Genomic DNA, 23,921 nt, shown 5'->3' on the forward strand with positions numbered 1-23,921 from the left:
ACAGAACTGATCCTGAAAGTAAGATAAATGCAGTTTTGGCTTCTCTCTGTGCATCTCCTTGTGCAGGAAAGGAATTTCTGTAGAGAAATGAAGAGAGGAACTGGTATCTGGCAGAAGCTTCACATTCTCCCTGATGCAGTGATGAATGATGAGGCAATTGAGAGGGGTCACCATCTGGCAGACATTTGCATAGTTTGAGACATCTAATACACAATCATGTTTAGATAAGTATTCTAGAAATTAGAAAAAAGACTCTAACTTGACAGGACATATAAATACTGCAGTTCTTTGAGATTTTTTTGTTGTTGAAACACAGATGCTGGTGGTAAATCTGAGGTTCTGCATGATGCTCTATGCCAAATCAAATGTTGTTATAACTTGCTTCCAACTGTTCAAATAGGATTTGTGCACATCTTGAGTGATTCTTAAGAGTCTAGCTATTTCCTCCTTACTGTTTGCCCCTGGTTCCCTAGGGAGATGTGAGGTTTAGAAAATGGTGATGACATGTTGGGACCCTGTTCTTGTACTAGTATCTCCTGCTTGTTTCTGACATAAAACACTGTAATGGAAAACTAATAGTGTGCATGATACAGCATAAATTAAAGTGGACTTAATAAATGTGGTTTCTTACTCTGTTCAAGGAGCTGGTCTGGAATAAACTATGGCTTATCTACTAAAAAATAAAGCTTATTATTTTTATTTATTATTATTATTATTTATTATGATTATTATTCTTTTTTAATTTTAAATGGATAGTTCTAATATACAAAACATTTTCCTCATAAATCAGTTTTCTCCTTAAGATCTTGAATTGGGATTATAGTTGTCTTGCATTGTTTTGGGATTATGTGACCAAGATGATCCATAGTTTTATATCCACTTACCATGCCAAATTATTTCTGTAATTTGCTGTTTCCCAGGAATCTCTCACCAACTGGTTGCTTATGCCTTAGATACTATATAAATACATAGTAATTTGAAGTAATTAATAAAATTATTTGGTTGGTGGTGGGTTTTTTGTGCCAAAATATCTTTTGCTTAGGCTAGATAGTTACCTTGTATATGTAGCATACCATGTAGGATGAAGGTTGAAGAAAAGGTTAGAAATGTCCCAGTGTAGCCAGGGTAGAGGGGAGGATTGTCAGGGTGCTTGCATTTGCCCTTTATATGTTTTGAATTACTGTCTGTCCCAGTCCAATAGCAGTTCGCCCATGGAAACCACAGTATGTGTTTAGTAATGTCATATCTCTTTCAGTCCCCCTTATTCTCTGCATTCATAATCCTGGCCCTACCAGGCATTCACTGAATTTCCTGTGCATCACACATCATCCATACAGAATTGCATCTGGCATCACTGACAGCACCCAGCGTCCCTAAACAGTCCCCATGTTCACCTTGACACCCATCCCTTACTCGCCCCTCATACAGTTGCTACTTGTTTCCGCAGTCCAGACAGCATCCTCAAATATTGAGGATCATAAAACATAATCATCTTTTCCTTTGACAATTTAGAATTGAAAGGCTTTCTAACTTACCACATCATGGGATGGTTCTGATCCTTCATATGCCTTTCCTAAGACTAAATAATGCTCCTAAGTTCAACATACTGTATTTTGTTTTCACTGAAGCAGAATTCTGGCTGATTTCATAAGGAAATTAGGTTGAATAATGACTTATAGGTTAAACTGATAGTAAATTAATACAGTTTTGTAGTCTTTGATTATGTTGGATGTTTTACCTAGACTGTTGTAGACTTCAGTTCCAGATATCTGGGGAATAAGAAATCATTAAATGTTGATATTAATTGTTATTAATACTAATTAGAACCAGCTTGTACTTGAAGTCTTAAAGTGTATGCAATCAGTGTAAATGAAAAAAAAAGTAGACAAATTACTTTTGTGTCACATGTTTTCAGACTTAATACATTCTGTGAATGCGTGTGCTGAATGGTTGCCAGGTTGTTTATTTTAATTACTCATTTGTCTTTGTTGGCTGACCTCTGCATCCACAATGATTTGCTAATGCTGGATTTAGTTTCTTATATTTTTTTTACTTTCCTTTACTGATAGAAGGAGCACATTACATTTCTGACATAACTTAGGCCTTGTAAAATGAACCAGTGTAGTTATTAATGGATTTCATCAGCTAATCTAGTAGCTTTAGAAAATGTCAGCATATTTTGAATACAGTGCAGGCTTTGCTGTCTACTTCATATGCTTTTATGTTCAGATTTAACTGTAAGCCTAAATCAGTGTGGATATACAATGGGAAGAGTATGCTTTTGAATAATTTCAGCATTTTTATATGCAAGTGCATGTATATATTTGTTTGAGGATTTTATATGACGATCTAGGTTTTGGCCACCCATGTACAGACAGGCAAGTAATGGAAGCTGCAGGGAGTGATAATTCTGCAATTCTACAGTAACATGCAAAATACAGTTTTATTGGTTGAGCTTGTGAGTTTTATACTTGATAGCATTTATAACACTGTGTTAACACACTTCATAGCATGTGTAATGAATTCCATCAGTTTCAGGAATTTGCTGAATTGAAATCTGTTGATCGCAGTGGAAAGCAGACACTGAGAAGAGTATAACTTAGGACACATGAAACCCATGTCATCTGTTCAGCAGAGCCACAGCTTCAGATATTTTTGCAGTTGTCTGTAGATCAGAGGCTCTACCATAGTTGTTTTTACTTGCTATCTCATGAGGTTTTGCATCATACACTAGACATACCAGACTAAAGGAAAATTTGGGGTGCATTTAGACATCCTAGTAAACATGATCTAAAATTGAAGCTTCTGCTGAGACATATGGTCCCTACCAGACATTCCTAGTATTTTCTTTTCATGGAATATAGTGATCATGTGACCACCAAGTGTGTCAGTTTGTTTGGATGAAAAAAAAAATAGTTTTGTGACTTATCAGCCAGGTGATTCAGTTTAACTCTGTGGACTCATGATTTCCAGATGAGTGAGGTGGAAGGGATGGGGACGAAAAGAGAAGAGTGAGAGGAGTAGAACTACCAGTTTTGGTGGCAGCTAGATTGACATTGCTGAAACATCAAATTATGTTTGCAAATTGCAGGAATGTGTAAACCACATTTCCTTCCCTTCCCTGTGCTGCTTTTTTTTTCCCTTGTGCTGTTGTAGCACATTAGTGCAACCATAGGACAAACTAGATTGGGAAAATGTTTTAGCTGCGAGGTAACTTGAGTAAAAAGATTCTTGAGATGGATCACATTTGCATTGCAGTCACATTGCAGTGATCACAAGAGGATGGGAACAGCTGGACATGCAGTGGGAGCTTCTTATGCAGACATTATTCTTGATGAATTGGATTTCAGACAGGCACAGATACAGAGGAGTGATACTGGTAGAGAGAAATGGGCAGGTGTATGGCCTCAGCAGCTGAGAAAAGAGGTGAACCAACATAACCAGTGTTGTGGGAGATACGAGATAATTTCGAAAGAAAAGAAAAAGATCTGAGAGAAGCTGTTTGGGGAGGATGTGTGTAAACACTTTGGTGTAAGAGAGAAATGGGAAAACTGTGTAGTAGGAAGGAGGACTGTGAAAGATCAGTTGTAGTCTCTGAGTGAGCCCTGTGGATAGTCAGGGACATAAATGGGATTCTGGTTTTAGCAAGTTTCTGCTTACAGAAGCAAATCATGTGTGATTATTTTTCTTTTTTAAAGTTTCTTCATAAAAAAACAATGTGAGTTAACGTACATGGTCAATTTCATGATCTTAAAACCATTGTGAGTTGTTAAAGTTGCATAATAATGTTGTCTTTTTTGCACATTAGAGTGATATTTTATAAAAGTTTCATTTAGCAACAGTGTAACAAAAGGTATAATATTTGCAATGACAAACAATCCATACATTTTTATTATTGACTTAGCAATAATACAGGGAGTACATTTATGAATATGTTATGGTGGCAGGAAAGATTAATCAGTAGGCTAGGACATTTTGATAGATCACAGAATTCCTTGAAAAATCAATGCTGAAGACAACTACTAATACATATACATCTTTTATACCTTTTACAAAGAATTATTCTTACTTGATATAACAAGAAAAACTAAAGAGATTAAGAAAAAAAATAGCTGCTTCTCCTTCCTAATCTTTCTCCTTTGATCAACATCATCATATGTAGATTTGGACTGAAAGGCCAGTGGTAACGAGAAAAAATGAGATAGGATCCATCAAGTGTGTAGTGTCAAAAATTTATGTAAGCTGTCATTTGTGGATCTGAAGAGGAAGGACAGGGAAGAGGAATAGGAAATGGTAGAGTAAGAAAATTGCTGAAGTGCTTTTCTTTTTTGGGGTGTGTTTGTCATAGTATGGGATTTTTTCTTTCTTTTTAAAGTGATATAGGTGAGGTTGAAGAAAGTGGATTAAATTAAATTTCAGGGTACAATTTAAAGGTAGAGGGACTACCAGAGAATGTAGATTTAGAGAATTGTTTGAGTGTTGTCTTTTCATTTTATGTGCTCTACAGTTGAGCTGTTGCAGTATGTCACAGGGTGCTCTGTGAGCTGTGTTGCTAACATAACTCTGTTTTAAGACCCAATCTCACCACTCCATTGAAGTACTGCTATCTCCTTCTAAACAACTTTTGTATGAACTGGAGCTGTTATTTTCCTTTCTGGTGCTAAATCTCTCTAGTACAGGATCTGAGTTTACCACCTGGACTCTGCTCTGGCTGATCTGGCATGCACATGCGGTTTGTAATGGGTGGAGAATGTAAAACTGGTGTCTCTTTGCTCTCTCTGTCACTTTCCTTTGTGACCCTCCCTGTTGTTAAACCAGTAAAACTGAAATCTTGACTGGAGTATGAAATTGCATTTTTTTCCATGTGCTTGTGGTAGCTACTGTAGGAAGAAACTGTGCTGTTTGTGGCCTAGAAAACTTTTAAGCCACAGATTTGTAGCAAACTGTAACTTCTCTTAAATTTGCAATTATTTTTTTTTATATTTTTTTTGTGACACTTCACCCACCCTGGCAAAATTGATATATTTAGTTACACTTATGAATTTAATTGTGTGGAAAAGTAGCATGTCAAATATCCTGTGAACTAATGAGTGTGTTTACCTTTTGATCTATGTCATACTGCTTTTGGATGAAGGTTAGTAATCAGTCAAAATGAAAGCCAACACTCTAAAATGGATTAAAATAAAATTGTTGATCATAGTTACTTGAGAAGAGTATCAAAATAGATTTTACACTTCAAATTAATTATTGAGTTTTCCTGCTTTTTATCCCTCCCATAATTTCTAATTCTATCCAGTATGGATGATTTCATTATTATGTGTAGCTGAAACAATGATTTCATCATTTGCCTTAGTTTTCTGCTGTTTTTTGCTGTTGAAGCTTTAAAGTTATATTTCTTTTGCTTCTTTATGTTGAATTTAGACTGTTCTAGTAAATGTAGGCCTTAATATAACTGCCTACATTTTCCATGTTTTTAATAATACACTTTATGTTTTCCACTGGTAAATGTGATAAATTGAGGTATAAGTGCATTTGTTTAATTCACCATGATTTATCTAGGCATGTCTCTTTTAGTCTTCTCTATCCTTTGTTTGAGCTGTCTGTAACCTCGTATTTTCTGATTCCAAGATTTACTTCTACCATGCTGCTTGCAGGAAAGAAACTGAGAATTAATGACAATGCTGAAAGGCAGGTTAACTTTTTAGCTTAAGGCATACAAGTAAAAGAGTCAGAAGATTATTTGTATTTCAGTCTTACTATAATCTGTCTTCATGCTTTTTCAGTTGTAAACTTGTTTTCTTCATGATTTCATGGTAACAGCATACAGTTTAAGGAAAGCAAAAACCATGTAACACGAAAACAATTGTAGTTGTATTTCTGAAAAGGAAAGAATTATTTTAAAAGATGGTGGAGATTTAAAATTGATTGTGTTCTTCAAAATGTTTTATCCTATCTATGAGTCAGAAAAAGTATGGAAAATACATTTTCTTTTTTCTCTTTTTTATTTATATGTTCAATTTCATTGTTATAGCTTCACAATAATTAGTTTTCTGCAGTCATGTGGCTTTCAATAGGGAAGTGGAGAAAGCTATTTAAATATATAAAACATGACTCTGATGTTCCAAAACTCCTCTGTGAAATTTTAAGACAGATTTAAATGTGTATTTTGGAATTCTCTAAGTCTCAGTACTTGCATTGTTGTGTTTGTAGTTGTGATGGTGTATTTTGTGCTATGGACACTCTTAAAAATATCTATATATGTCTTTTCTTTACAGAAAACCAACTTTTTGGGTGCCCTGTGAGGAGATGCATCTGTGACATGGAGTTCATGTTTGGCTATCTACAATCTGAAGCAACAGTGTGTGTGCTATATATGACGGAAGAGTTAATTGTGGAAAGAGTCCAGCTGAATGGCTACCTCATAGTAAGGAACTGGTTTAAAAATGTTAGTGTCTCATTCCAGTAAGCCAAGTTTGGGAAAGCCTAGCAGCCCAACAGTAAAAAAAATTACTTTTTTGTAAAAGCCAGTTCAAAAAGAACAAGCAGTCGATATATATTTCAGCATGTGTTCCCTGATTCTCTAGCACTGAGTCTTTCATTACACTGAAATCATGGTATGAGGATTGGTGGAGAAGGTCCTCCCCCCAACCCCAGTACACATTCAGCAACTAAAGACTGTGTCAAGATGACCTCTGAGGAGATGACAGCGTCTGTTCTCCTCTCTGTGGTACAGGGTAAAGTGATAGCTGCCCAGTCAGCTGGAGATGAAAATACTGAAAATGCTTTGGACACCAGTGTTATAAGAACACATACTGCTGGTTCGGGAAGGCACACCACACACAATCTGTCTTACTTACACAGACTTGAAGAAGAAAGTCTTCAGGGCTCAGTGCCCAAAATATTCCCTCTGGCCAAAGAACAACTGACTAACGACAAGAGTAATGAAAACTTCTGGGAGAGGAACAGCTCCATCTCTGATTCAGTGGAATTTCTTAACATTAACTGTAACATTGTACAGAAGAACTACAAGAGCAATATCCCATGCAGCCAGCTGTATCAATCTTGTGCTCCTTTAGCAGGGGAAGAGGCGTGCCTGGAAACTGGAATTCCTGTTTCACTGGAAAGAGCCATGCTTGCTGAAATTCAGTTGAAAATGAATGGACCTTCATTAAGAAGCCAGACAGCAATAAATAAGAATGACTGCAGTGATCCTGATAAAGTGGCCTTTTTTCACTTACATTGTGCTAGTGAAAGGAATATATCAAAGGCTTTGTGTGGTTTACACAACAGCTTCATTTTGGATGACTGCTTGCAGCCCGTGGGTGATGGTGATGGTAACACCACTGGTTCCCCAGGCTGCACTTGCAGCATAATGCAGTTGACAAATAATTGTGAGAATGAAAATGGGCAGCAGTTGTATGACGATGCTTTACGGAATAAGTACTTATGTCTGGAAAGAGCACCACGGAAGGTTAAAGTGGCGTGCTCAGGTCACAACGTCTGTGGAAATAACTTTACTGGAAGAATGCCCTCAAAGCCCTTTCTGAGCCATTTTGAGGACTGTAATGATAACTGTGAAGAAGAGTTGGAAGAGGATTTTTTTAGAAACAAAAAGGAACGTTCTACTCTATTAATAAGACGTTTCTGTAAAAATGATAAAGAGGTTAAAAAATCAGTTTATACTGGAACAAGAGCAATTTTTAGGACTTTACCATCTGGGCATATAGGAACTGTTGCTTGGAATTATGTTGAGCAAAGGAGAAACAACAGTGGCATGAAGCTTTCTAGGATTACAACAGAACAGCTAACTATAATTCAGTCCCTAATAAAATGGAAATTTAATTCCTGTCTTGAGAAGTCTTTATGGTATGAGGTAAGCTTTTCATAGTGTTTTTTGGGGTTTTTTGTTTGATTCTTTTTTTGTTTCTTTGTTTGTTTTGATAATGTAATGATCTTTCCATTAAAAAATGACTTCAACTAGTAAATACTTAGTAACACTGTTGGGATATTTCACTTACCTACCTTGAACGACCCTATGCTGAACACTACTTTTAGAAAAATGTATTGTCATCTTCTAAAATTCCTTTGGTTTAAAATAGACACGTGGTAAATATGTCTATCACTATATGTGTATAAAATTTATCTCTATATATGTGTGTGTGTGTGTATATATATCTGTATAAAACATATATAAGTAAATATTTATACTTATTTATATGTAAATTTATTTATTGGAAAATATTTGCATATAAGAATATAACATACCTATATGCAAATTGGAAAGATATATGCATCTTATAGATATTTATATTTTAAATAAAAAGGAATATAATTTTTCTATGTATATTTGATAGGTGTATCAATATATATTATAGCTCTACACATTTTAATATATGTAGCATATATGTATCTATAAACATTTGATGGATATATTAATGATATAATTGTTCCATAAATATAACAACAACATTATTTGTCAGAGTATTAGATTACAGTGAAAAATTTGTTGCTCAGGAAAAGAAAACACAGTATTTCCCCAAGTTACAGGTATTTCTATTTCTTCTACACCTATTTTACAATAATAAAACAAGTAATACTTGAATAATATACATTAATGTGCTGATACTGCCCTGATTTGTGTTCTCTTAAGTTACATAATGCAAGGAATTCTAAGTTTAGAATGAAATCATGAATGCATAAATTATTATTATAGAAATTACATAGCACATTCTTAATATATTATTTTAAGTAGTAAAAGATTTTCTTTGCTGGTAGAAATTAAATAGTTGTTGATGTAATTTGACCACTGATTACTGAGCTTAGCAAAAAAAGGGAACTGTAGTTTTGCTCTGTTAAAATGTATGAAGAAGGTCTAGGGAGGTAAAGGTGTGTTGTCATATAAGTCACAGCTACACTATGCTTATAAATTGGTCCTGAAAAAATGGAAATATCTTCTGCTAAAAGAAATTTGTAGCACTTACTGCCCAGAGTTTTCATCAACTTTCAGTGTGACTGAAATGGATATACTTACATATATGGAATCACAGAATCATCTATCATTTACATTTATGTAAGATCTCAGAATCCTATGGTAATAATGATCCAATATGAAATTTTGTCAGTGATAAAGGAAGAGAGGACTCTCTGACTCCATGACTGTTGTGCCCTCCTGTAATATCCTCATAGAAATTATTATTTTTCCATTAAAAGAGTTAATTGAAGAGTTCTATGAAGACGTGTATGTCAGGTTTTTTACCAGGTTGCAGAGCTTTGTGGTACTGTTGATTATTGTGAAATTCACTACACTGGTCAGTGGAAGTACAGACTTGCTGGGACAGCAGATGCAGTGCAGAGTGCATGATCATTCTCCCATGAAGGGGTGAATATAATTCTGTGGGTTTACTTAACATGGTGTATGTGTGGTACATTTAAATATCATTGTAAGTTTTATGAGAGAGAGACAGGACAATCTTTTGTAGCTGAGATAGGTGAAGGGTGTGTTTGTATTTCTTGATTGGACATTTTTGATTTGACCTGAGTTTCTTAGCTTTAATCATGCTTGCCTGTTTAACTACTTTCCACCACCACTGTATAAGACTGAACATACAGCATTTTGGGGTGGGAGAGCTTTAATTTGAAGATTTCTTTTGTAGTCTATATATATGAACTCAGGAAAAAAGTTATAAGTATTCACTGAATAATTATTTAAATAGAAAAGGTTCTGTCTACAAGTCAGCAAAAGATAAACAGGCACTGTAAATCACTTTGCATAACTACAATGCACAGAATGTTTTCCTCATGGTCAGAAAAAGCTTAAAACCACATGTTTCTTTCTTCATCCAAACAGACACTGTTTTTCTTCTTATCAACCTCTGTATATAGACTCCTTATGTACATGCCAAATATTGTTTCTGCAATAATATTTGAATGTACTTATGGCTTATATTATTAGCATTACAGATGGATTTACACAAACATAGAAATTAACTTAATGGACGTGACAAATATATGGACCTGTTGAATGTATGCATTGGGTTAAAATAATTTAATAAATTATGGGTATTTGTAGGAATCTTTCATGCTAATAATCAAAGGAAGAAAGAAAAAGTAGTAAATGAATGTGGTAATTTGTTCTTCCTTTCCCCTTATCTCACCCTTTGAGCATGCATTCTGTTTGGAACAGCTAAGTGAACAGTAGTTCTGTTCTTCAAGAGGAAAAAAAATTGGAGAAATCAAGTTTTCATAGCAGTACTGGTGTAACATGGAACAATAGAGACCTTTATGTTTTAAAGTAGGAAAATCTGTGTCTCATTTCTTATATCCCTTACATAAAAATTCTAGCACTAATAAAGGAAAGACACTGAACTGTTGTCTTGTTGAGTGATTTTTTTCTTTTTTCTTCCTCTACATAGGGATGTGGGACTAAGGATTTGCTCTATATAGAAAATGCATGATGTTATATTTTTCTTCATGTAGCATATTATTACTGTGGATAGGTATTTCATAGGCAGATTTAAACTCCTCTGGATTTAATGTATGTGTTGTATGAAGAGAGAAGATTTTTATATAGAATATTTTTTCTAATTTTGCACTTAAGTTTTTGTAGCTAATATACAGTGCAGCATTTACCCTTATCAGACAGGTGTGTGTAACATGGCTGTTGTTCCTGTTCAGGAGACATTTGCTTGGCTCTGCTGGAACAGTACAAGCCCCTCACATGAGTACATGTTAAGGAAGTCACAAGCGCAAAGAATTTGCTGTAGAAACAGATCATGAGAGTGCAGGCTCTGGTGCTGGTTTTGCTTGGCCAGGTATCTACCGCTTGTGTTCAGCTCAGCTGCACCATGTTAGCAGTCTGACTAACCCCCATAGTCAGAGTTTCTGGGACCTTTGAGATGTAAGGTTCAAATACACTTTGTTTTTTCCTGATATGATGGTGGTTTTGCTGTGGTGATAAAGTAATGTGACAAAAGTAATGCTGTCCACCATTGACTAAGATATGAAATCTGGGCAGCTCACTAGATTTTCACAAAGTGATTCTCTCAAGCCACGTAAGTGACCTCAAGATCTGCAGATGGCAGCTGCAACAACATAGTTGCTGAATTCTTTAGTTAAGCTTATTTTGTAGGCGTCAGTACTATCTTTGCTGTGTCATTGCATTCCTGGTGCCAGTAGTTTGAGCTTTAAGAAGCAAGAACTCTGCTGCCTTGCTCAACTCTGCTCAGATAGAAGTTAGCACTCTAATATACCTGACATTCTTCATAGTTGTTAAGGCACTATTAAAATGCCAAATACTAATTAGGCAACAATTAAAGAAAATATTAATTGCTCCCACATCTGTTCCCAGGTAGTGATTCTATAATAGATTTATCTTGTGGGAGTGTTTCATAATTCATGTAATGATTTCATATAGTTGTTCAGCATTTGTTAGCATCAGGGTTTTGATTTTATTCCCTGTAGCATCTGTGGTGTTTTTATGGCTCCTGTGTTAAATGAATGTAACGCAAGGATTTATGATATGCATAACTAATGTAGTAGTCCTATGTTAAGATTTCTTTGTTTCCATAAAAGCTATAGTCAATTGTCTGTTAACAAAAAGTTAAGGAGAGAAAAAATATTTGGAGGTAAAAAAATTCTTACATTTTTATAAAAAATTAATAAAAAAATTATATTTTTAAATTTTTATTAATGTGGAATCTAAAATAGTAATCTTGGATAATATTTTTTTAAAAACAGAACTAGACACAAATTGTTATCTGTTTAACAGATAGTATTTTAAATTTTTTGTTGTTTATAATTGATTTTTAATTTTTAATATATTCTTAACTACAATAAATATTTTGTAATTAATATAAATATTGATTTTCATTTTGAACCTGTAGAGCGCACAGTTCCCTCCCTCTGCTGCCCTCCTCCCCTCCAGAGCTGTATCAGCAATTCTAGTCAGTGCATGCTTTTGTGGCATTTCTGAAAATACAGATAGATGATTTCACTATCAGTCACGGAAATAATGTCTGCTTAGGCTGTTTCAACAACAGTTGCACTAACCAAATGCAGCACCTCATTACTGCAATTGCTAGCACAGTATGAGCAAAGGGAGGGTTAGTAATGCTGTGTGTGTGTAAGAACATTTCTTGGTTGTTTTTCTCAGGTGTTGGGTTAATTGTGACCTTTAATTGTCAATATTTTGTCAGAATGAAGTGTAATCCTCTCCTATATCTAGTATCTTGGATGATAAACTTTTCCAATGTATTGAAAACATAATTTATATAATTAAGAAGCCCCTGTTGATTCTTAAGAAGCGGAAGAAAAACTTGAAAGCATCTGATTACCCTCTGTGCTGGTAGTAATAAGCAGCATGAGAGTCCCTGTTTATGTGCTGTGTTTCATTCAGATGACTAATCTGATTTATTAGACAGAAAGCTTGTAGAGCGTCCACATGAAATCACCTGGACATAAAGTCTTATTGGTAAAGTTATTCTACCAAACTCTGTGATATTCGCAACCACAAAGTAGCCTAAAAACATTACATTATTACTGACTTTCACTTCTGGGTTGTTTTTAATTGTTTCTGTAGCAATTTCAGGTCTGGATTTGCTGTCATATCGTCTTTCTGTTAGAATTATGTGTTTTTCTCATAGATTTTTACTTCTTGCTGCATATTTTAAAAGATGGAATTATTAAAATGGACTTTTACTCTCTTCCCTCACAGTTTTCCCTGGATACCTGAAATGTAACACTGCTCTTCAGGCTAAAGTTTATGCTGTACTTTAACAAAAGGAAAGGCTTTAACAAAAAAAGGCTACTTTGTCATTCTATGGTGTGGACTGCAGGCGGATTTGAGATTTGTTGGCTTTCCATTTTGAAATAAAATTTCTAGTCTAGCATGCTGAAAGGAATTTACAGGAAATAATGACATAAAGCAAATAATCTGCAAGTGGTTGGAGTGTTTCTCCACTCCAGCAATAATTTTTTTATCTGACTGTGCATGAGTATTTTGCCTGTTAAAATGCCATTGTGCTTTTTAGACAATAAAGGTTTATTTACTTATGGTAAAGTAGTTGGTAGGTAAGGACAAGCAAGTTTTTATTCTACATGGACCCTGTATTTCTTGTTTCTTTGTTTGAAGAAAAAAGTTAATGAGCAGAATTGACTATTTGGAAAAAAATCAGGGAAGCAGGAGAGAAGCCAAATAGGCATGAAATTATGTTTTCCCTTCAGTAAGTGCTGTAAAAATAAATTGAACTTTTTAAAATGAAGCTCTATACTTATATTTTCTTTGGGTTGAGTTACTCCAGTTTTAAAGGCTAGTTTTAAAAACAGAAAATTTACCCTGTCTGTAGAAGAAGTCATTTTACCACCATAATGTGATAGGGTTTGAGCTAAATAGCTTAATGCTTTGTATTATTTTACAATTGCCTTATACCTTTAACAACATTGGGCCAAATTATGAACAATAAGTTTTAGCTGTGAGCACACTTTGGTATTTAGAGCCAATAGTGTGGGAGTCTTGGCAAGAGCATTATATTATGCCTTCAGTTTTTCCACATTTTCTGACTTTTTTTCTAGTGACTGTTCATTAACTGTAAAGAAGCATGAAGGTCTGGTTTAAAAAAATCTCCCTGCAGCACATTAAAGTGTTCATTTCACAGTGTTAGAATTGGACACTTTTCTAAATTCTTTCTCAGTCAAAACTAAGTTATCTCCATTACCTGTATGAACTGCTGAAAAGTTGGATTGTTTACTCTGGTGTAAGTTAATAAAAACTGTGCCATGTAAAGATCACTCTGTTGGTGAGTGAATAACTAAAATCTGAATTTATGAGATTTCATTTACATTTTAATTTATCTTGCTTTTTCCACAATCTTTCCTAATCTTTTAAAAATAAATTATTCTACAATAGAATAAGCTTGGCTTGACAGCAATTTGTAGGCATATACCTTACCAGTATGATATTTCAAGAACAGTTTAGAGGAAAAATGTCTGCTGGAAAATTTTACTTGCTGCATATCTAAGGAATCTTCCATGAGATATGAGGCTATTTGATTCCTCTATGTGTGAAAAGTGACTGGATGATGTACAGTTATGAACCCTCTGGTCATGAAATTTTCCTGAAAATATGGACTGGTGACAACCTAAGAATCAAAATAACAATTGAACACAATACAGCCATTAAATGCCATCCAAGGATGTATGAGCTGGACAGTCAAGTGACAGGGGGCTCTGAGGGTGCTCCCACACCAATCAAAGCTAATGACACCAATGCAGCTCTGGAACCAGTGTGACAGCACACAGCCTTCATCAGGAATGTTGTAAGTGGGGCAGGGCTGGAAACAAGCATTTAGCCTTGCATTTGTAGCCACTTTTTTATTTTCTCTTTTTTAAAAATTTTTGTTCTCCTAATAATTTCACTAGACAATGATAGACGCTATAGACAATGCTTCTATTGTCCTGCAAATCATGTGAAAATAAAAATTTATTATTTTCAACTGTAACCAGATACATTAATTTTGGAATTGAAATTGAAGATATACGTGCTTTTAGTATAGAAAATATTGGAAGGTGGAGACCTACAGAGAAGGTTGCTGTGATAGTACAGAAGCATGCAACAGCATTGAAGAAGTTTATTTTTGTCTTGAAATCAGCACCTGTACTTGTTGCAAGACTCTGAATATACTAAAGAAGTCTTGTGAAAGTAGGGTTTTTTTCTCTTAGCTTTTCCAGTAACTAATGCCTATTGAGGGTTGCTACTGTTTGGACTTTGAATCCACAGCAAAATAATGTGAGCTTCTTTTAAGGTGATTAAAAGTGATTGTTATGTACTGGTTATTTGCATGCTAGTCTCTTAATACTGCAAAAATTTTTTTCAAGCAATCAGAATGGACCAACCTTCATTAGTAAAATGTGGGCAAAACAAAGAATGTATTATTTGCTGCTCTAGTTTCATGTTACAGCAGTCACAGTTCTTAGAGTGTTTAGGAATTCCCTTCAAGTATTAGAGAATCGGTGAAATCCTGGTCATACCATAATCTGTTTAAAATCTCCTATTGGGATAATGTTACTTGGAGGGAGAAAAAGAAGCATGTGCAGAATGAAGCTATTGGGTTCATGTGAACCCTAGTTTTATGTCAAATGTTTTAAGAGATAGACATGTGCCAAACTTAGATTAAGCATTTTTAAAACTATAGTTTTAGACTAAAAATTTTCCCAATATAAATATATGTCATATATATTCCCTGTATACATATATGTAATGAATTGTAATATCCAGGTGGATAATAATAATAGTAGCCAGGTGGATAGTGATAACTCAAGCGGGATCATTTATTTAATAAATAAAACTTCCCGCAGTCTCCATCAGTTGCTTATGCTGGTTTTTACTGTTCATGTTATCACACTGCTTGGAAGCCCTGCTTCTGGACTGGAATCTGTGTCCTAGCTGTTTTACAAACAACTAATGATCTCATCTGTTCTCTAGACTTAGAGGCAGTTAGTTGCTAGTGAGCTCACTCAGAGCTTGGAGAAGATAAACTTCTCCCAAACACTCTCCATATGCTGTGGCTAGATTTCCTTTTATTCTCAGCAAGCTCAGTAGTTGTGTGCTGCACTGCAGTCTGCAGAAGAGACATGTCCTCTAAGTTTCCAGTGAAGAGGACGGGGTGGAAGCCCACCTTCAAATTTATTTACCTACCAGTTCCAAATGCTAATATCAGGGAATTTTAGAGTTATGAGCATAAGAGCAAAGAAAAACCCTAAGTTTTTAATAAAAAATGTATATAACCAATCAACTATGAACTAGCCTGAATAAAGGTCTGAATGATAATTCTGAATGGTTTGTCCTTCAGCAAAAGCAAAAGAATGTATTGGAGGCCTGGAGAATTGTTCTAAAATTGATTTTGTGTCGGATCAAGAAAAATACTCCTGAGAGCAAACTGTCCTCAATCTCCTGTTTTAAATTAGGAATTTCTCTTGAGTAGCTTTGCAGGCTTAGAGCATCCTGCAGCATGCTTGAGGCCATTATAGATTTGACCCTTGCATATGTGAGATTTTTTTACTTTATATAAGCACATTACTGTTGTCGTGGGAGCTGTAACATTGAACTTCCTGTCTGTTGTTTGCAATCTTGGGATTGCACTGGTGGCTTGTGTATGTCAATGTATGTGTTTTCAAGGGAAAACATGTTATTTCATGAGCACTCAGAGTATTTCCTTTTTAGGAAAGTAATTTGTATTCTGGGTTACATATGTGTCCTTTTGAAACTTACCTTACTTAAAATACAGTCAGGGAGAACTACAAGAGTGCAAAACTTTTTGCTGTGTGAATGTTTCATAGATGCAGTGATTTGCCATCAGCATAAAGGAAGCTTTGGTCTATTCACACCAAGTCACTCAGCAAGGTCAGGGCTGCAGAAAAGGTAGAGGTTATCTGTAAGTATGAAGTATAACATGAACCATATTTAACCACAGTATATTAGTTTTCTTATTTTCTGTAAGTCTACAAATAGAAGGATTTTGTTTCTTTTTGTTTTTATTGTTTTCCTTAACCAACAGATTGTGGATAGATATTTATTGTAGTTCGAATGCATTTGAGCAACAAAGTTCTTTCATTGTTACTGGGCATTTGTGAATCATTGCATATGTAATTTAGCTTGTACAGTGTTTCTTTACAATTGGTTTGTAAAAGCTGCAAATCCAGCCTTTGTAAATGATGATCACTTTTGAGTCATATTTTTTCTAGTTTTGAATAAATTTCTCATCACACGTTGGTTTTGACCAGCTGTTTCCTGTTTTTCCTCACAGTGGTTCAGCTGCTGAGGAGATAAATGCATCAATGGTTTGCTCCAGAATTAAATTACCTTTATAAAATGATGGAAGAGTACAATAAATATGTTAGACACCATTACATATATGAAGTTATGCTGAAATTCAAGAGATTAAGTACTGTTTGCTATACCTTGATGTTTCATATACTACAGAGCTTTTGCTACACTACTAACTCACTTGATACAGAGGAATTAATCCAGCATCGGAAACACCAGGGTGAAGCTTTGTGTGGGGAATTTGGGTGTGCGTGATGGAATTTTTCAAGCAGTTCCAAGTTTTTGTGTTTGCAGGAGCATATTTTGATTTATCTGATATATGATCTACATAATTACCTGGCCATTACATCATATTTGTCCTGTTCTGCCACCCCCCAGGTTTTGGACTGCTTTGGATACATATGTTCTATATGTAATACTAATTACTTTGCAACTTTAGAACTGAGTTCAATATACATTTTCAGAATAAAGCAAGGCTGGTGTATCAGAGAAGAGAGGGAATACTTGGTAGATTACCTGTCTATTAGGACTTGCTTGTGCAGTGCACTTTGTTTCTGTTTAGTCCACGGTGAACTGACTCAATATCCATGTAGAGAGCAGCTGTGTTTTGTCCTTGCTTCAGACGTCTTTCTTTGCCACCTTTAAATGTTACTAACCCAAAAGGTGTTTATATATATAATAATGAAAATATTGCCCCCTATCTTCAGATTTGAGGTTATTTCTGTGAAGGATTGTGTAAGGATCACCTGTTGCCCTAGGTTTTTTTGTTCTAGAGTAGCAGGCTGTTCTGTGGCATCCAGCTGCACCTGTCCCTTGCGCTGTTTTAGTCCTCCCTGGAAAGCTGAGTGGTCAGACTTTATTTAATCTGCACCCTCTGGCAGATAGAAAAGCACACGGACAATTGGTAATATGTTCTCCCATCATCAGTCCCCTGGATTGAGGGCTTTAAATATTCCTTACCTGTTAGGTCACTGAGCTTCTTATCAGTGAGTAGCAGAGAAAGAGCTGGGTCTGTAGTGAAGGTCCCAGCACCAGAACCTCAGAACATGCATTTACTCCCCTGGAGAAGGTACCTCAGCTATTTTATTTGCCCATTTTTAGGCCTTATTTCATACCATTTTAAAGGTGCTGCAATCTTCTACTCATGCTAGCCCTAATAGTATTTACCTTAGGATATGATCCAGCTATTGCTATTTGGAAAAGACTGACCACTGCAGCTTGCACTCTTCATTTCTGTATGGTTTTCCAGGCTCCTTCTCCCCAGGTTCCTTTTGGTGGCTGACTCCAAGATGTGCTCTCTCTTTCAAGGCTTCCTCACCTTGGAAGTCTCCATGGGAATTCTGATTAAATTCAGTGATAGGAAGGGGAAAGCATTTTTCTCTCTCCCTTGAAAATTCTAGTTATTTTTAACTCCTCCTAACTAGCTTTGCTGTTTTTACTTCAAGCCTACCAAGTAGCTGTCTGATCTTGTCTTCCAGTGCTATTCTTGAACTTACACTCAACATGTTTACTGTTCCCTACACTGGTGGTCTTTATGGAGTCTTTCATTCTTCACTTTTTTTATAGAGAGAAAGAATTTCCCAATATATTTTCCTTTAATTCTCTACTATTAGATAGTACTTTTTTATAATATTTGCAATCTACATTCAGCCAAGTCTAGTATTTGAGGCTGAAATTCCTTCTTCATGCAATTGTGAGGTCTTAATGGCATTCCTAATTATGTAAGTCCAGCTTTGTAGAGCTCAAATTCCTATGTGGCATCTGTCCCATTTTTAGCTATTATATTTCAGTTTAAAATTTTCTTTTGTCCTCTTTCTTTTCATATTCTTCTTAGGCATTTTTTTGATATGAAGTTTAATTAACAACATTCAAATTTTACACTGGGTGATTGATATACAAATGTTTGTACTGTTACACTCTAGAACTGCAATTTGCTTTCCAGAAGAGCTGGTATTTTTGGCCAAAGTTGAATCCTATGAAAGCTATGATAGAGCATAGTACATTTGTAAGTACGTTTTTTTTCCTACTGTACTCATCAGGAAATAAGTATATGCTAATTAATATTTATTAGGCATTGATGACTAGATTCCTCTGATCCTTGCTGAATTTAAGTTTCTCCAGTCTGCAAAAAACCACAAGGAAAACAACAGCCAAGATGAAAGCAGATTCCCAGGACATACCCATGTAGTTGTGACTCAGTGGATCTAAGAGAACAAAACTTGAAAACCCCTTTTTTTCATTAAGTGAAAGACATGGAAATTGATTTAACAGTAGTGGGCGAATTTGCTAATGGGATATGAAGAGCAGTTAACTGAAAGAACTAATGAAAAGGAGATAGTGTTCTATGAAAAATTTGGAAGGAAAATAAAAGATAGTTGACAAAGCATCCTTTGAGTTTTGGGACTTGAAAAATGTAGACAGCAAAAGCTGACTAAATCTTGTTATCAAACCTAACCAGAACAAAGAGATTGGCTGGTTTTCTGTGGACTTATGACAGATGTAAACCAGTGCTAGTTGCTGTCATGATAGTTATGTACAGAGCTTGTACTTTCAAGTAGAAATATAGAGAAAATTAGTAGAATTTGGAGAGAGATTACCAGTCACTATTTGATTTTTTAAATCACGGTGAATCGAGACACTTTGGCAAGGCTTGATGTGACAAGGCCAAGCATGTGTGGCAAGGCTCAGTAGGTGGGCAATTTTACTACCTTCTTGGGTTTTTGATTAGATGAGATTTTATAGGATTTTTTTTCTCAACAACATTTCTGCTATGAAAAGTATTTGATCAAATTGATCATTTTAAAAATGGTTGTTAGTTTTAAAAAAACAGATCTTCAAGAAGAGTTAGAGTCTCAAGTTCGATAAAAATGGGTTTCAAATTCTTACCTGGTCAACAAATGAAATTAAATAATGAAATAGAATGACATGGAATTTTAGAAAGCTTAGAATAACAAAGTTTCTTAGAAGACTAAGATGTGAGTGGACTGAGGGCATTGAATCCCAGGGTCCAATGCCACTAAACCTGTGGTTTACTGAAACCTTACTGAGCTGGGGAGTTACTGCAGGGCCTTCCTCACACACCCTCCACATTCACCATTTAATGTTCACATTTAAATGTGGTGAAGAAAATGCTGTTCCCCCTGTTAGCATATCTTATCTCTTAGTCTTGTCCTGAATCACATCATAGAGCTTCCCTTTGTGCCTGTGTCAGTTCCAGCTGCCTGGGAGGGAATCCCACTGCTGTACCAGGGACCTGGAGCAGCTGCTAGGTGAGCAGGGGCTGGATAGCACAGCATGTCTGCAGGATTATCAAACAAGTTTCAAGGTTTACAGATATTTTTTTATAAAAACCTTGCCATGATGTTAGGCCAAGATGTTAAGATATTTAAGTCTTCAATACCCATTAAGACTGGGGAAAAAACTTCTTAATGACTTGTGAAGATTACCATTATAGGCTAACAGAGTGTTTGGGGCATTCATCATTTTGTAACGTGGAAACCCATATTATATTTTCTTCTACATATTTGCCTCATTATGATTTTTTTTTTCATTGAGAAACATTCATAAAATTGATTAAGCATTGACAAAATATTAACTGGAAATTTGAAAACACATTGTTTTTGAAAGACGCCAGTTTTGTTGCCACTGAGCATTCTGCAGTTTTAATTTTTGTACTATTCTAATTTTTGACTTCTTTATGCAAGCAAGCACTATAGGCAACTCACTGGTACCAGTTTTTTCTCTTGCACAGGAGAGAAGTACTTATTAAAACACTTTACCTGATTTTCTCTTCTATATGATCAGTAGTTAGAAGATCTCCTTATTACTACATCCATTAACATGGTCCAGTGGTCCAGCAGTTGATCCTCTGCATTTATTGACATATGGCTTAGGTAAGAATGAAGGGCGTAAAAGAAATTATATTTTATATGCCCTGCCTGAATCGGGTTTTATCATAGGATTTGCTTGGATTGAATACCTGTAGGACCATTAGACTTTGTACATCCCTGGTTCAACAGATGTTTGCATTTTGCTAATTGTTGCAAGTTGCTCCTGTCCAGCCAACTGTTATCATGTTGTCCAGCATAGTGCTTTTAATTTAGCCTAATCCATGGACAGATGACCAACTGGGCAGACTGACATCAGCCAAGGAAAGCACATGAAGGTTCAAACTATTCTAGAGTTGAGTCGTGAGAACAAGAGGGAGATGGTCTGAGAAAGTTTTGTTTATACAGTAATTCTCATTATACTTCTATGAAGTTAGTAATTCACCCTTTGGTACTATTCAGAAAAATTGCAGTCAACATTGTGTATTTAAATTAGACATACAAATTTCCTATTAGTCTACTGGATAAAATTACCATGATTTTCAAGATACTGTATGCCCTGTGTTCCTCATAATCAGACCAGCAACAGTTAGAAGTCCTAAGGGATTCACAAGTTTGATTTTTCGGAATCCAGTGAAAATTTGGGCTTTAGTTCCACTGAATCACTCTTTGAAAGTATTGACAAGACTGCTGCATCGTTGTCATCACTGATTTCCATTTACGCCTGGTTTGGGTGTATATATACATGCACATACATATATACTCAGGAGTAACTGTGAGTATGTAGTTACAGGTGTAACTTTCCTAATAGAACTGTGTTAGCATCTCTTTGCTAGGAGAGCAAAGACTGTTTCAAAAGAGATTTGTAGATAGACTGTGTGTATTTTTAAGTGTGGAAATTATCTCATTTTTCCCTACTGTGGTTACAGCACACATATTTTCATTATTTACAGTTGAAACTGTATAAATACTAAAATATAATTGAAATTAGTACATTAGAAGAAAAAGAAATAAGAAAAATCTGATCTTTGCACCTGTCATTGAATTAGTACTATGTTTGAAGTAAAATGTGAGGCATATGCCATCTGGTGGATAGAATAATTCATACAGTTTTATTGCTAATCTTGATCTATTTTCTCTGCTATATTATCACTTTTAATTGGCTTTGGTGGGTATTTCTTTAGTCAGAAGTAAAGGGGAAAAAATCTGAAAACTGAACTTGAGGCAAAACAGAATTCCAAGCTTGGCCCTGGTGTTTGATCAAATCAGACAACTGGATGCTTGGAAGAAAAACCCCAAAGCCCAAATGGTAATGAAACCATTTTCCCCCACTTCAAATACTAATTCTAAAGGTTTAAAATTGTGTACCAACTAGTGAAAGATCATACCTGATAGACCTTTCTCCATCCTCTGGTTTATTGCAGATTATGAGGGGTTTGCCATGATCTTTGCAGACAGATTGGCTGTTGCTCTGTGTCTGCACTGACACAGCAAGTGAGGCTGGGGCACTCTTTCTGAGCTGTATGCCCATGTCCTACAGTAGCATTCAGGTGCCTTTGCCTGCAGATCAGAATTACATTTTTCCACACATTTGGAGCACATTTTCATTAAATACCATTTTCTGCAGAAAGCCATGCTTCTCAAAGTGTTGGATTGCTAGTTGGTGTGAATGCAGAGGCGACTTGACTATTTTAAAAGCCTAGATTAGGCAGGTACAGTAAAGAGTGTGGCTACTGTTAAATATTTCTCTTTGCACACAGTGCTACTTGGGGGCATGACTTCATGGTACACATCTCAGGATGGTTTCTGGAGTAGACATAATAGGGGATAACAATGGGGCAATCAATGTCTATTGACAGAATTTCTGTTATGTTGGTGACTCGTTTTTATTCTTTGCTCTTTTATGGACAGAAAGGAATCTAACATTCTGTTATGTACTGGAAGATTGATATACAGCTCCCTTGTTTTTTTCAGACTAACCAAATATCAAAAATTATTTTTTTCAAAATTTACTATTAGCATATTAGAAAATAATGGAAGAAGTACTTCATAATGTCTTTCATACTGTCATTTACTACAGATTTGATTTAATAAAAGCAAGTTTGTGCATATAGTCTGAAAAGGAAGAAATTATTCAAATACATTGTAATCGATGCACGTGTGAAATGAAATTGTCATCACCAGGTTATGTCATTGTTCCACTAGCTAATGAAAAGGCAAGGAAAGAGCTGAAATACAATACAATGGAAAAAACAAATTATGCTATTGCTTCCACATGCTCCGGTTTTCCTAATTCACACTAGTTGAGGTGTGTGTACTGTGCTGCACATTCCCAGTTCTGGAGGTTTATTAGTTCAGTCATGGTGCACAAACAAGAGGGAGATTTAATTGCACATGGAAGCATTCATGGTTTGTTTTATTACTGGAAGTAACTGACTATTTAGAAATATTTTTAAAGGTTCTTCTTGACAGTAAACTTGCTTAGAGTAGACTCAAGAGACTTAGTATATGTGACTCCAAACTTCATGGCTCTGTTACTCTTCTTGTAACTAATTTATTTCTCAACATTCAAAGATAAATAAGGTTTAAAAATACAGCAGAACAAGTGTTCAGCTTATTTGCAAAAATTAGAGTTGAAATGTTACTTGCAGTGTGGTATATAAGAGCTTTTTTCTGAACTAAGGTGCTTCAGCACTTTTTTTGTGTCAAATATTTGGTGAAGAAAGAGCATTTACAATCTTACCTGCCTTTTGACTGTTTCACTGGTCAGCGAAACACATACTCAGTAGAACACTGCTAAAATGTGTACTAGTTTATACTTCATATGGTCTGCACTCTTGCAGAAACATATATATGCTATACTCAGAGTAAATTCTTTGGTTTGTGCTATGAATCTTATTGTGTCTAAAATGTTTTGTATGATTATTTACCCTCAGAAAGGCCACAGCACTTCAAAAGGTTCAAAAAACATTGGTGTCCAAAGTTGCTTTGAAAAGATCCTTTCCCATAATTTTTTAAGCATTTTTCACACTGCTGTTTTCTCCTCCTGAAATTCTGAATGACTTCTATCATATTTTTTTTTAAAAAAAGTATTCTTCCCATCCTGATTGAATGATGGTCAGCCAAAGGAGGAGCCCAAAAAAGATCATGAAAAAAAAGGGGCTTGTGTGTAGGTATATTTTCCTAATGATTGTTGAGATGAGTGTTTTTATGATATTTAAAGGGTATTCAAGGATTCCTTCAGGCAATTTGCAGTGAAGCCTTCTTCCACTCTC

General features: G+C 35.3%; 1 protein-coding gene across 2 annotated transcripts in view; it reads left to right on the forward strand.

Moving 5' to 3' along the window:
- PLCE1 (phospholipase C epsilon 1) overlaps positions 1-23,921 on the forward strand; it is a 139,576-nt gene that overhangs the window by 17,251 nt on the left and 98,404 nt on the right. The window contains exons 2-3 of one of the 2 annotated variants that reach the window (XM_086900675.1): positions 6,276-6,445; positions 6,734-7,873. In XM_086900675.1, the coding sequence (XP_086756801.1) occupies positions 6,320-6,445; positions 6,734-7,873 (1,266 nt within the window). In that variant the 5' untranslated portion in view covers positions 6,276-6,319. Of the gene's footprint in view, positions 1-6,275; positions 6,446-6,471; positions 7,874-23,921 lie in introns of those variants that run through there. The other variant, XM_023929631.2, reaches the window with a different exon arrangement.

This window comes from Cyanistes caeruleus, chromosome 8, assembly GCF_971803275.1.
Source record: "Cyanistes caeruleus chromosome 8, bCyaCae1.hap1.1, whole genome shotgun sequence".
NCBI classification, from domain to species: Eukaryota; Metazoa; Chordata; class Aves; order Passeriformes; family Paridae; genus Cyanistes; species Cyanistes caeruleus.